Genomic DNA, 12045 nt, shown 5'->3' on the forward strand with positions numbered 1-12045 from the left:
ATTTAACTTAAAACACCCTGTTACCATTAAAAAAAACCCAAACTTAAATGTAAAAGCCAAAACAACACCAACCCAAAAATAAAGTCTTCAACACCTGAATTCATTCCATGTGCTCAGAGCCAGATTCAGCAAAACATCACACATGCCCAGTGTACCAACTTACCTGAGAAATGAAGGTATGCAGTAGCAGTTTGCAGGAGGTATCAAAGCCTTGCAAAATTAAATAAAATTTTGGAAGGTAAGAGAAATGAAAGCCAATGAGGGGGAACTTTTGTACGTATTTTCATTACTGCTCCAGTCATCTAGCTCTTTAGGGAACCACAGTGAAGAGAATTCTTACTTTCAGTCTACAATCTTTTTGCACATGCTCAAGCCTACACACACTCCAGAACACCTGAACTATTATTGTGGCATAAACAGCAACTTCCACATAGGGGAGTTTATACCTCTGCTGTGTTTTCCAACAGCTTACATTACACACTTCCTTAAAATGATCCCTAAGCAGAAGCAACCAGTAAAGACTACTAAGCTACCAAGTTTGATTGCTTTTTAAAAGAAATTGGTTCAGCTCCCATTTGATGTTCCAGATTAGACTCTTCCAGAGCCTTTAATTCCTTACAAGGGCTGTTATAAACAAGCACAACAAATAACTGCAAGGTTTTCAAACCTTCAGAATAATCTTAATTTAAAAAAAGAGAAGACTACCCTGCAGCTTGCAGTTTTAACTGGTTTTAGACTTGAAACATCACAAGGGCTGCCACCCACATTGAAATCCTTATTTTCAAATGAATGACTACTTCACACACGCAGTCGTTTCTACCATAGTCAACATATGCTTTGCAGTAGGATTTTTATGTTGTTGGTTTTTTTGGGTTTTTTTTAAGCCACACTGGAGAGAAATTGCTACACTTTAAAACATTTCCAGCAACAGCCTGAAAGTGAAACTGGTTTCACTGGTTTACTGCTCCTCACGTTAAGAACAAAGTCACAATATAAACAGTCATAAAAACTATACAGAGGGGAGGAACTGGATGCAAAGAATCCTGAACTTTTGAAGTGCTAACGTTCAGGAATAATCTACAGCACTTAAAATGGGCACGACTGGAAAACCAAACCTTAAAGGCTTTAACTACAAGAGGAAGTTGCTGAAAAAAACCTGCACTTCAGTGAACCACTGAGAGAAGCGCAGCCGGGTACGCCTGTATCGCTCAGAACGAGATAATCTGGAACTTTTTACTCCTGATCCTGACTGCCGGCAGGAAGGAGGAGAAAAGCCAGGAAGGAAGGAGGAAAAAAAAAAAAACACCAAACACAACAAACCCACGAAGCCAAACAAAAAACCCCAGCCCCCCGCGGAGGCCGAGGGGAGCGCTCCGGGGATCACAACAAAGGGGGAGCGGCCGCCGCCGCCTCCACGTGCCGCAGCCCCGCGCTGACAGCCCGGGCAGCGCTGCCCCCAGCCCCGGGACCCCCCCCGGAACCCACCCCCCCAAAAGCCCCAGGGGGGTCCCTTCCGCCTCAGGCTCCCCCCGTTCCGCGGGACCGCTCAGCTCCACAGAGCCGCCCGCAATAAACTTTCCGCCGCAGCCGCCCGCAGAAAGCAGCCAGCCCCGCTCCTCAGCCGGCGGGGGGCCGGCCCGGCGGAGCCCCCCGGCTCGGGGTGTCCCCCTTTCCCCCCACCGAGCCGCCCCCACCCCCCCCTCTCCGCCCCCACAAAAGCCGGAGGGGGCCGGGGCTGCTCCCCTCCCACAGCTGCTGCTGCCGCCGCCCCCGGCACCAAGCGGGGGTCGCTCAGCCCCTCAGCCCCCCAACCCCACCGCCTGCCTCCCTCCCCCGAAGGCAGCCCCCTCGCCGCTCCCCTCAGGCGCCGGGGGTCCCGCTCGCCCCCCTCAGCGAGGCAGCCCCCGCAGCCGCTGCCGCCTCCCCCGGGCTGCGCTACTCACCAGGTCCTTTGTGTTTTCCATCAGGCCCTCATGGGCAGGAGACGCCCGCTGCCTCTGCCCCCTCCCCTCGGCTCGGCCCCCTCCGCCTGCCACCTCCCCCTGCGAGGGGCCGGGCCCGGCGGGGCAGGAGGCGGCCTGGAAAGTTCAGCCTCTCCCTCAGCCGGAGAAAGGAGCCCAACTCCCTGCGCCGGAACATCAACAACATTAGCATAGCGCCCGTGCGCAGGCGCGGCGCCCGGCCCCCCGCGCGCCCTCATTGGGCTCCCAGCTCTTTGGGGCTTCCTCGCTCGCCGTACCCCCCCTGGGGGAAACCATTCGGAAACGGGGAGGGGGAGTTCGGGGGCAGGGCAGAAGCTGGGGGGGATAAAGCAGCTCCGCCGTGGCTCGTTTTGCCTCCCGATGGATGGCGGCAGGCGCGGGACGGCCGCGGGGCTGCGGATGAGGGGCGGTTGTTGTCAGAGGAGGCGGTACCGCCCCCCCTTCTCCCCCCCCCCGTGGGCGCGCAATGGAGCGGCCCGGCCGCGGGCAGCGTCACGTGCAGCGCGGGGTGGGGGGGAAGGCAAAGAAAGGAGGCCACGTGACAGCGCCTTGAGGTCGAGGCGCGCGGCTGGATCACGTGGGTAGAGGAGAGGCAGCGGTGTCAGCCTATCACAGCTGGGGGGCGGGGCGACGGAAGCCATATAAGGCGGTGTCACGCGGGCACACGTTCCGGTTCCGGCCGCGGGGGCGCGATGCGGGCGGGGGCGGCGCGGCCGGGCCCCGGGGCGGCCGGGAGGAGGAGGAGAAGCATGAGGGCACCGAGCGGGCACGGGAAGGCTGTGAAGCAGCCGCAGCCGCCCGTGCAAGCGGCGGAGGCAGCGGCGGCTAAGCGGGCGGCCCGGAAGCAGGCGGCGGAGGAGGCGGCCCGGCGCGCCCGGCACTTGGAGGCGATCAGCCGCGCCTCGGGCGCCGAGCGGGAGCTGGAGGAGCTGGTGTTCGGGGAGAGCCTCGACGTGGAGGAGGACGAGCTGCTGCAGTGCCTGGCCAGCCCCCCGCGGGTAGGGCCCGGCCCCGCCGTGTCGGTCGCGCTCCCTGCGCCCATCCGTGGCTGAAAACTGGTCTGTTCGGGGTTTTTTTTCAGCTTAACGCTGCAGAGAGGGACGTTCTCCAGAAAGACTCCAGCGGTTTGGAAGTAGAAAATGAGGCGAAAGGGAAGTTCGTGTCGAAAAAGCCGGCCTGGGTGGATGAAGATGATGAAGCTGAGGAAGAGTAAGTTCAAGTTTGCTGGTAGGAGTTACGTGTCAGGCTTAGGAGTGTGTCTTCAGCGTGAATGGTCATCGCTTTCTGTCTGCTTTTTCCCTCTAGTGTTGATATGACCCATAGGTACAGGAAAGATTTCATGAAAAGTGATGCTGAGAAGACACTTACTAAGAAAAAACTAAAGAGAAGACTTGAGGAACAGTGAGTTTCATTCATCTTTTTGTTGCTGACTTTAATCAGATAAGATAAATTTACGTGACATTCAAAGTCACTTTACTTGCACCATTCACCTGGCCTGTTTAAAGCTAGTGCTTTTTCAGTATTTTCAGTAGTTTAAAACCCAAAATAATGCTAAGAATAGTAAATAAAAAGTGTATGAACACTGTATAGGCTGAGATGTTTAATAATTCTTTCAGTAGAGGTGCATAGGTTAATTTGTCTGCTAGGGAGTTATATCAAACGTTTTTATAGTGCTACCTGGCTTTGTAAATAGGATGATGGAAGATGCAGTGTTTTAAGAATGCACTGAAATGTGAACACGGTCAGATAGCAAAGAAGAGCTTTAGATGTATTTGGGTTGTCTTAGTATTGGCTTGGGTGGCTCCAAAGAACTGTGCTTTCCTGTTTAGTATCAGTTTTGGGTTAGTTTCACATTTAAAAAGTCAGCAAAACACAGCTGAGGGAAAACTTTAAAAGCTTGCCTAGTGTTCTGAGGGCAAGTAGCCTTGCTAGATTCTATGTCTTGTAAGTACTTAAAGTGTGGAAGAAAGTTACTGTCTCAAGGAAGCTTTCTTCCTCCTCACTCTTCACCCTGCTCTTCCTAGGTTTCAGCGAGCTATGGGAGGAGTTCCTGCCTGGGCTGATTTAGAAAACCAGAAGAAATCCAAAAAGACTGCAAGTGATAGTAAGTAGATCCTTTACTATTCAGATAAGCTTTTCTGTGGTTCCCTATTCATCTTCATAGAAAAGAATATTTTTTTATGTTTTCTCAGTTTCAGTAGTGTGATAATATACTGGATATGTCAGCTTTGTGCCTTCCATGCTTCAGGGTGCTTTGATTTAGCTTGCTTCTGTGAGGAATTTGTAGGCTTTAATTGTGGGAGTGTTTAGGGAATTAGTCTTCTTAATGTGCTTTGTCTTAATTAGGTGACACTGATGAAGATGATGATCTGCTCTGCAGGACTGGCAATTACATATCCACCTCAGAGTCCCTGCCAAGAGGAATTCTGAAGGTAAAGGCAAGCTCTTTCCACCTCAGTTTGACCCATATGCACACTTTGAAGGCTTTGTTGCTTTTTGGGCAGTATAATTAATGATCTCATGCATTTCTTTTTTTTCCTGTAACGGGAAACTAGAGAGCCAGCAGTTGGATAGATCACATCATGAAAGGATGAAACAATAAATGTAGATATATGGTCTAACATAAGAGTTATTTTACGTAGTCTAATGTACCATCTTGTATGTATTAAATGAGACTTTCTTACACTGTCTCCTCTACAGCTATTTCAGTTGAGTCAGAATGCCACTAGTCTTACCTAGACTGTTAATTTCAAAGTCAGTAGAAAGGCTACTTAGCTCATTGTATGTCTGCTCTGCTGCATTGGAGCCACTTGCCAAACTCACTGTACGTTTTGCTTGTCATGCTGTCTGAAAGTTCATCTTAAGGTTTGAGATCTTGCTCTTGCAGAGTGAAGAGCAAGTAAATTGTCTGTTCATCAGCATAAGCAAGAATACAGAAGTTCTGTTTTGTTTTAAATGCTCTCTCTTTGCTCTAGATGTCAACCTGCTTGCCTGCTAATCAGGAACGTTTTGCTGAAGGCAAACTGGCAACTGTGCAGTTTCATCCCTCTGCTCAAGTGGTCATGACTGCTGGGCAGGATCGATCTGTGTCACTCTTTCAGGTGAAGACTTTCAGTCTATACTGTGTAAATGGTCACTAATATGTAATCTTTTTTATAAACATACCTGAGATAGCTTAGAATGACAGACTTCTTCTCTCTCCCAGTGCTGGGGTGCCCACAGGGGGTTGTAATGTCTGTGGTTACAATGGAATTTGCTTGATTGAAGGCATCTTGGCAGAAATTTCCATCTGAGGCTTCATACCAACCACTTACAAAATACAGGGAAACTTAGTTGTATCAGACTTTTTAGTTGAAGGTTTGTATTTAAGTGTTTGCTTTTAAGGTTTGCAGTTTAGAGGAGTATTAAGATTATTGTTTTATTTCCTGAAGTTGTTTGTAAGGCCTGTAGTGTGGAGAGCAGTCCACTGGCATTGAAAATTGTAATATTGCAGTCAAATAATTTTGGAGGTGGAGAGATTGTACTGCAGCTGGAAGCTGCTCATCCTGGGACACTCCTGCCCTGCTCCGCTGAAAACTTAAGATCGTAACTCTGGTTAGGAACTTTGACAATGTATCCCAGTATCAGTGAAATGGTCAAAGACACAAGTCAAATTTGGCACTTCCACAGGGCTGCAGGACATGTTTCCGTTTAGAAAAGCACAATAGAAGTGAATATCTGAACAAAGCAGGGAGCAAGACAAGGAAGGGTAAGAGGTGAAGTATATCCAGGAAGGCTGGGAGTGCCTGATGACATAGGCTGAGGAGCCAGGACCCAGAGGAAGAGATTAATGCTTCAAACTGGTGAACCTTTTGCTGTTTAAGTCTCCTGTGCTGCCTAGTTGCTAATGATTTTCTATGTAAAAGTATTTAATATGTTCCTTAACATGATAATGTTTTTTCTTTTTGAAGGTTGATGGTATAAGAAATCCAAGAATACAGAGCATCTATTTAGAGAGTTTTCCAATTTATAAGGCTTGTTTCAGTGTTGATGGAGAACAAGTTATAGCCACTGGTACTCACCATAGGATGTTCTTTGTGTATGACATGATGAGTGGAAGGATTATTCCTGTACAGAAAGTAAGAGGTATGTTTTATAGTGCTGTAAGTGTCTGGGCATCGTTGAAGCTGTCCCAAATACAGGTGCCATAGGGATGTGCTTTAAAAGGAAATGCAGTGAATTGTGAATCTTTGTTTAACTTGCCTTTTTAAACTTGTCTTCAGGGATTTTTAGTTGAGTAAACTTTAGCTTTAGTTTGGGTTGCTAAAAGTTAGTTTTGTCACACATGAAGAAGGTTGAGTTGTAGCTTTATAGTGACAGTGTATTGCAGAAATGAAAAATTAAGTGGAGTCATGTGTTATTCATCAGACCTCTGAATGCTGAGGAAAAAAAATAGGTTATGCTAATTTGGACTTCTGAATCTCTTTTTAAAGGTGTAGAGGAAAGATTTCTCAGAAGCTTCGAACTCTCTCCAGATGGATCATTTATGCTTCTAACTGGAACTTCAGGTTACCTTCACTTGCTGTCAATGAAGGTAGTTTTCCTTCATGGTTCATGTAGCTTGAGTGTCTTGGTTCCTTTTCCCTTTAGAATCTGCTTATATTTAGCCTGAAAAGGAATCTAGCTTTCAGCTGAAACAAAAGTATGACACATGCTGTTCCAGCCTTCAGAAATGAGCTGCTGAATCAATTTCCCTGTAGCTTTAGAGAATTATTTTGGGGTATCTGGCTCTGCAGCTCTTCTTGGGACTGGTGGAGCTAAGGGCAGTTTCAGGGGTTTTACAGCTGTCACTGGAAAAAATAATAGATCACGGACTTTGGCTGGTAATGTGAACACATGCTGGCAAAAGGAATGGCTTCAGGAGTGGCCTCAGCATGGAAATGGGCATCTGAGGGTGGAGGAGATCTAGGACTGCTTTTTTGGGAATAGCTTGCTGGTGTGCTGTGCCCATGAATCATGCCATCTGCTGTGATTCATAAAGCATACAGAATTTTTTCAGTGAAAATTTTAAAATGCCATATGATGGCAGCTGCATTTATTTTAAACATTTAGTAGGAAAAAAAAACTTTCTAAAAAGAAAGTTCAGTTCCTTTATATAATGGGAGCCCTTCAGCAAGGGACCAAATGAGTGTTTATTGAGCTTAGCTGTAGCTGTGCAATAATAAATTGGTCATGAACTCCTGAGCATTGGCTTGTGCTCTGCTCTGTAGGCACTGAAAATGTTGATGTCCTGACACCCTGTGATGCCAGTGTAGCAACTTAAGGTTTTTGTGGGACAGGAGTATGGAAACAACTTTCCTACAGATTTTTGGCAGAATCATTGTCACCATTGTTGTTCTTTATCCTATAGACCAAGGAACTGATTAGCACTATGAAGGTAAATGGAAGATGCACTGCATCTGCTTTCACTCCAGACAGCAGTAAAATATATAGCTATTCAAGTAAGTATTCTAACAGCACTAATCATAATTCCATTTACATTGCATACATTTTTATAAGTAATTGTCTTACAAAGATAATTAAAAGTCTGTTTGCCAGTATATGGCCTAAAAATACAGCTGAGTGATCAATCATTAAAGAATGGAGTTAGTTGTGGATGAGGTAATAATTGTCATCTAATGAAGTTTATTTTAACAAAATAGAACAGTGTGTTCTGTATAAATGGTTTCTATAATCTACTTTATTCTGTAACCAGAGGAAGGTGAAGTTTTCATCTGGGATGTGAGAAGCAGGAAGTGTCTACACAAATTTGAAGATGAAGGTTCTTTGGAAGGAAAGTGCATTGCTGTTTCAAGAAATAACCAATATGTGGCATGTGGGTAAGTGACTTGGATTTGACAGCTTCTTCCTGTCACATTTTGAAGCTCTTCAGTAAACTTACTGGTGGCTGGTGAGAGAGTAGGAACATGGAATAAGTTGGGTTTTAATAGAGGTGAATAGGTTAATATTGTCTGTTTTATGACAATAATTTAATTTCATCCACATGTATCTAAAATAGCATAAAGTGGTTAGTATCAGTGTTGCTCCTGATATATTACATTTGCCATACAAGGGTTTAGCAGTTAATTTTGAAATCATACTGACTGAAATTACAAATTCTGTAGTACAAGTGTCAATTCATAGTCTTTCTTCTTTCTCATTCTTTCCTATATTCCTAGTTTGGCTCCTGAAGATAGCATGCTAGCATTTGAAAAGATGCCTCAAGTCAAAGCCACAAGCTTGAAAGGTTTCTCCAAGTCTTCTTGCTGAGATGCAAGTTGAGCTAGTGTTTTGGTTCTTTTAAATGAGGCTAGTACAGTATGCATTTTCTTAGCTCGCTGTAGAAGAGGATTTGAAAGTGGATTTACTCTACATGGTATTAAGAATCAAAGCTTGAAACTATTTCAGAATCTTTTGATACCAAGCTCTCATTGCTTTGAATTCCTTTTACATTAGAGATGGGTTTGTCAAGGCTCTCCACAGTGAAGTGTGTCTCTTTTTGTATAAATAAAAATTCCCAAACAAACCCCTCCTAATACTGTTTAAAACTCTAAAACAAAATCAATCTCCAAACAAAGATCTGTAACAAGCTTCAGTAAATAACTGGAAATGACATTTTTAGTGGAATGGTGGCTATAGATAACAAGGTCATATGTACTGTAGATGTTACTACTTGGTGTAGTCATTCTTACTTTCTTTTTTCAGTTCAAGTTCTGGAGTTGTGAATTTATATACTACTGATGTCTGTCTCAAAGAAAACCATCCTAAACCAGTTAAGGCCATAATGAACCTAGTTACCTCTGCTACATGTGTGACCTTCAATCCCACCACGGAGATTTTGGCAGTGGCTTCCCGTGAAATGGATGAAGCTGTCAAATTGGTAAATTCACTTTCTTTGGTACAGGCTTTTTTGTTTCTCTGTTCCTGCTGACATCTTAAAACTCATACTGAGCAGATATGTATATTGCAAAATTTGTGAGACCGAGCAAGTCAGGATGTGTACAAGATACTCTACATTTATAAGGAAATAATTTTTTTCTTCAGGGAAGTAGTTCTGAAAGTAACATCTTCCGGTCTAGTTTACCTTTTATTTTACCTATTTAGAAATTCACTTCAGTTATATCAGTAGATACAACTCAGCAGCAATTGTGAATTTTCACCAGCTGTTAACTGTAGTGGTTTTACTGTGTGGTTTTTTCCCTAATTCCTTCAAAATGTTGCCAGTCTTACCAGAATTCTGGCCAGCAGTGGAACTACGGGATCAATCTGAGGGTTTGGAAACCTATTTTTACTGTTTAGTTACTTAGAAGTAAGTTGCAATAACTGTCTTTGTAGTGTGTTCCCTGCACCTTTTCTCCAGTAGGACTCATATATAGAGTGGTCTAGGAATATACCTGAACATTAGAACTTAACGTTGATTTTCCATTTTAAATTTGTACTTTAATTTGAATCTAGTGGCTTTTTCCTAATTGATATAACTAACAAGCTGTTTCTCAACAGGTGCACATCCCTTCATATACTGTATTCTCCAACTTCCCAGTCTTCAGAAGAAAACAGATTTATCTTGCTCAATCTATGGACTTTTCTCCCAGAAGTGGTTTTTTCTCTGTAGGAAATAACAAGGGCAAAGCTTTGTTATTTAGGTAGGTACTAAGTTAGGTTCATTAATTCCAGGTAACACGTTTATATTGCATAAGATGGGGCAGATGACTGGTAAATGGTAGAGTTTGACTTCATGATCCAAATTCCATGTGATGATGTAATAGAGTAGATAACCTCATTAAAAAAGGAGTTCAGCGGATTGAAAGATCTGTGCTTCAGTGTTAACCTGTATATCTGGTATGGGTTTGTTCTCCTTGTAAAGGCATCTGTTTAGGGAGGGTGACAGAACACTGACACAGGTTGCTCAGGTTGTGGAGACTTCATCCTTGGAGATATTCAAAAGCCTGGTCCAGGGCAGCTGTCTCTGGGTGGCCCTGCTTTGAGCAGGGTAGATTGGACCTCCAGGAGTCCCTTCCAGCCACAAACATTCTGTCATCCTGTGATCAGTGCTCAGGCTCAGGGATCTTTGAAGGCTTTTGCTGGCTAGTGCATGTAGCAAGATTTCATGGTTTATTGGGAGGACACAAGAAGAATTGTATTCCCTTGCCAGCTGACAATTAGGTTCTAAAATCCTAGTTTTAATGTGGAACTTGAACTCGGTGATTGATGCCTGATTACCATAAGCTTAACTTCAGCCTTTTTGTAAGAAGGTAGAGTTGTTATGGTGGGGTTTTTTTGTGCTGGTGTGGTCACAGGTAAGGGGAAGGGTAATAACTCAGAGCAGGAATATTTCTCTTTTTAAAACTAAGTAACTTTATGTGATACTTTAAAGGTGAGATCTACAAACTCTGACAAACAGTTTACAAAAAGACTCCCAAGCAAGTCTGTAAAACTCTGGATAACTTCTATAATTTGTCCTTTGTTAGAACTTGAATTGCATATTATAATGCCACCTCAGCTAAATCTAATATGTGGGTGTTTGCTATCTTTTGCTACATCTGTGTTTCAGATTAGCCAGGAATACTCAGTGTTACAATACTGAATAGTTGTTGCTTCTTTGTGTTGTTCACTTAACAGTTTACTGAAAATTTTTAGATCTGTCTCAATTTTTTTTTCCTTCAGGTTGAAACATTATTCAGATTTTTAAAGGAAGATACAGAGGAAAATGGACCAGTAACAGGTAAAAGTAGCACTAAAACTGTTAACATTGTCTGAGGAGCCTTAATTTCATTTTGCTACCTTCACCTCTTTATAGAAGGCAACAGTTCTTAATACTGTGTGATCTGAAACTCCTCTGTCTGGATGGCTCATGTAGAAGGCCCCACATGATGCACATAAGTCAGGCTTACCTTGTCAGTCTCAGCTTTTCTTAAAATAATGCTCTTACAGGGAGTTGGTAGTTGAACTAAATTGCTCAGTCCTGTTGTCTAAAATACTGAATATATTTAAATCAAACTCAGAGGCAGTGTTAGAAACAGCTGTAGGCTGCCAGATACTTTATCCTGTTATGAAGTTATATAAGTGAGCCCACACAAGTGTGCATAATATCAAATTTAGATGGCATAAATTACTGAAGTAATGGTGTAGCTTGTGTGCAGATGTGATTTTATTGTACAGCTTAACCTATTTTTGGGAAAATAGAGAGGTCTTTGGCCTTGACAGTAATACAGTAGTTACTTTTGACCCAGAATGTGTTAATGATTGGAAGCTAAACTTGTTCAGACTGGAAGCAGATACATCTTCTGCATGTTAAGCTCATGAAATTTTGTGTTGGCTAAATGTTTGGAAGATACTAACAAAATTCTCTGTACTGATCTTTCCCCAGGTGTTGTAACCTGCAGATGCAAGTACGCTGACAAAATCAAACAAGTTTGGGTTTTTTTATTTTATATGGAAGTTGAAAAATATTAATATAACATTTGTGGTTTTGAATGTTGTTCCTTAATAAATGAACCTGGTAAGTTTCCAGGGAAGTTGTTTTAACTTTGTCCAGTGTTTTGTATAAGCAATTGACTTAAGTTGATCTCAATGGCTGGCATTCAAGAAATACTTAAATGAGTGTATGAAGTATCCTGGTGCTGAAACAGAAAACATGAGGTTTTGTAAACTGTAATGTCTGCTCCTTGTGTTTAGCTCGAGCTTTTCCATCAGCCATTCATCTGAGGCTGGGTGGGAAACAGTGTTTCAGTGACTGGAGGAGCAAATTGACCTGAAATCCTCTTGATGCAGCAGTTGTAGTTCAGGCCAATGTAATGGGCCAGCTGTAGCTTAAGACAGTCTGACCCAAAAAGGGAGAAACACCACCCATAATTGTGCCTTCTGCCTCCTATGGGTCACAAAACAACAGCATGTAATGTGGTTTGAATTCTTAAGACCCCACCCCTGTCTTTTTGGAAAGCAAAGTATAATTTGTGAAATTCTGGTACCATTAGGATCATCCAGCAAGGACTACCTTTACAGCTCTTGTTGCTGATTCTTCATCTGAGGCCAAATACTGCATCTC

At 43.6% G+C, this 12045-nt stretch overlaps 2 protein-coding genes across 14 annotated transcripts in view; one reads left to right on the top strand and one right to left on the bottom strand.

The window, feature by feature from the left end:
* The window catches only part of MBTD1 (mbt domain containing 1), a 32670-nt gene extending 30534 nt beyond the window's left edge, over window positions 1–2136 (bottom strand). For 6 of the 12 annotated variants that reach the window (XM_051634938.1, XM_051634937.1, XM_051634936.1 and 3 more), the window contains exon 1: window positions 1944–2136. In XM_051634938.1, coding sequence (XP_051490898.1) covers window positions 1944–1964 — 21 coding nt within the window. In that variant the 5' untranslated portion in view covers window positions 1965–2136. Of the gene's footprint in view, window positions 1–163; window positions 255–1943 lie in introns of those variants that run through there. The other 6 variants (XM_051634945.1, XM_051634944.1, XM_051634943.1 and 3 more) reach the window with 2 other exon arrangements.
* A 527-nt stretch (window positions 2137–2663) lies between these two features.
* On the top strand, window positions 2664–11525 carry UTP18 (UTP18 small subunit processome component). 2 transcript variants are annotated; one of them, XM_051634948.1, is made up of 14 exons: window positions 2664–2980; window positions 3064–3191; window positions 3288–3383; window positions 4007–4086; window positions 4329–4414; window positions 4958–5083; window positions 5933–6107; window positions 6455–6555; window positions 7372–7462; window positions 7717–7840; window positions 8706–8880; window positions 9501–9643; window positions 10665–10722; window positions 11368–11525. In XM_051634948.1, exons 1-13 carry the CDS (start codon window positions 2675–2677, stop codon window positions 10687–10689), a joined length of 1656 nt encoding a protein of 551 aa, XP_051490908.1. In that variant the 5' UTR covers window positions 2664–2674; the 3' UTR covers window positions 10690–10722; window positions 11368–11525. The 2 variants fall into 2 exon arrangements, with proteins under 2 accessions (XP_051490908.1, XP_051490910.1); XM_051634950.1 differs by lacking the exons at window positions 8706–8880; window positions 9501–9643; window positions 10665–10722; window positions 11368–11525 and adding an exon at window positions 8180–8698.
* The last annotated feature ends 520 nt before the right edge of the window (window positions 11526–12045 follow it).

This window comes from Apus apus, chromosome 17 (genome assembly GCF_020740795.1).
Source record: "Apus apus isolate bApuApu2 chromosome 17, bApuApu2.pri.cur, whole genome shotgun sequence".
NCBI lineage: Eukaryota > Metazoa > Chordata > Aves > Apodiformes > Apodidae > Apus > Apus apus.